The sequence below is a fragment of the Bison bison genome, unplaced genomic scaffold (genome assembly GCF_000754665.1).
Source record: "Bison bison bison isolate TAMUID 2011002044 unplaced genomic scaffold, Bison_UMD1.0 scf7180017864267, whole genome shotgun sequence".
Taxonomy (NCBI): Eukaryota; Metazoa; Chordata; class Mammalia; order Artiodactyla; family Bovidae; genus Bison; species Bison bison.
Window position 1 is genome coordinate 2,665,409 of NW_011494839.1, and position 372 is coordinate 2,665,780.

Genomic DNA, 372 nt, shown 5'->3' on the forward strand with positions numbered 1-372 from the left:
GGGCGGGCGTATTCAATGGAAGTATGTTACCAGCTGCCGGTGCTGCCTCTGGACAGGCCGGTCCCCCAGCACGTCCTCAGCCGCCGAGGAGCCATCAGCTTCAGCTCCAGCTCCGCGCTCTTCGGCTGCCCCAATCCCCGGCAGCTCTCCCAGGTAAACGCCGCCGCCGGGGCCCCCACACTTGGGGGCTGCTCTTTTGTTTACCTCCTTCCACCTGGCTTCACCTCCGCGACCCCTACTCCCCAGTCCTCGCCGTTCACCGCCCCCGACCAGCACTACCCGTTGTTTGGGGATGTCTAGGCTGACCCCCCTCGATTCGAGAGGCTTTTCTTTGATCCTCGGGACTCAAACCTCACCCCACCCCCCACCCCG

The 372-nt window shown here is 65.1% G+C and overlaps 1 protein-coding gene across 2 annotated transcripts in view; it reads left to right on the plus strand.

Moving 5' to 3' along the window:
• Positions 1–6: 6 nt before the first annotated feature.
• PDE7A (phosphodiesterase 7A) overlaps positions 7–372 on the plus strand; it is a 108,906-nt gene continuing 108,540 nt past the window's right edge. For both annotated transcript variants that reach the window (XM_010848478.1, XM_010848480.1), the window contains exon 1: positions 7–153. In XM_010848478.1, the coding sequence (XP_010846780.1) occupies positions 16–153 (138 nt within the window). In that variant the 5' untranslated portion in view covers positions 7–15. The remainder of the gene's footprint in view (positions 154–372) is intronic.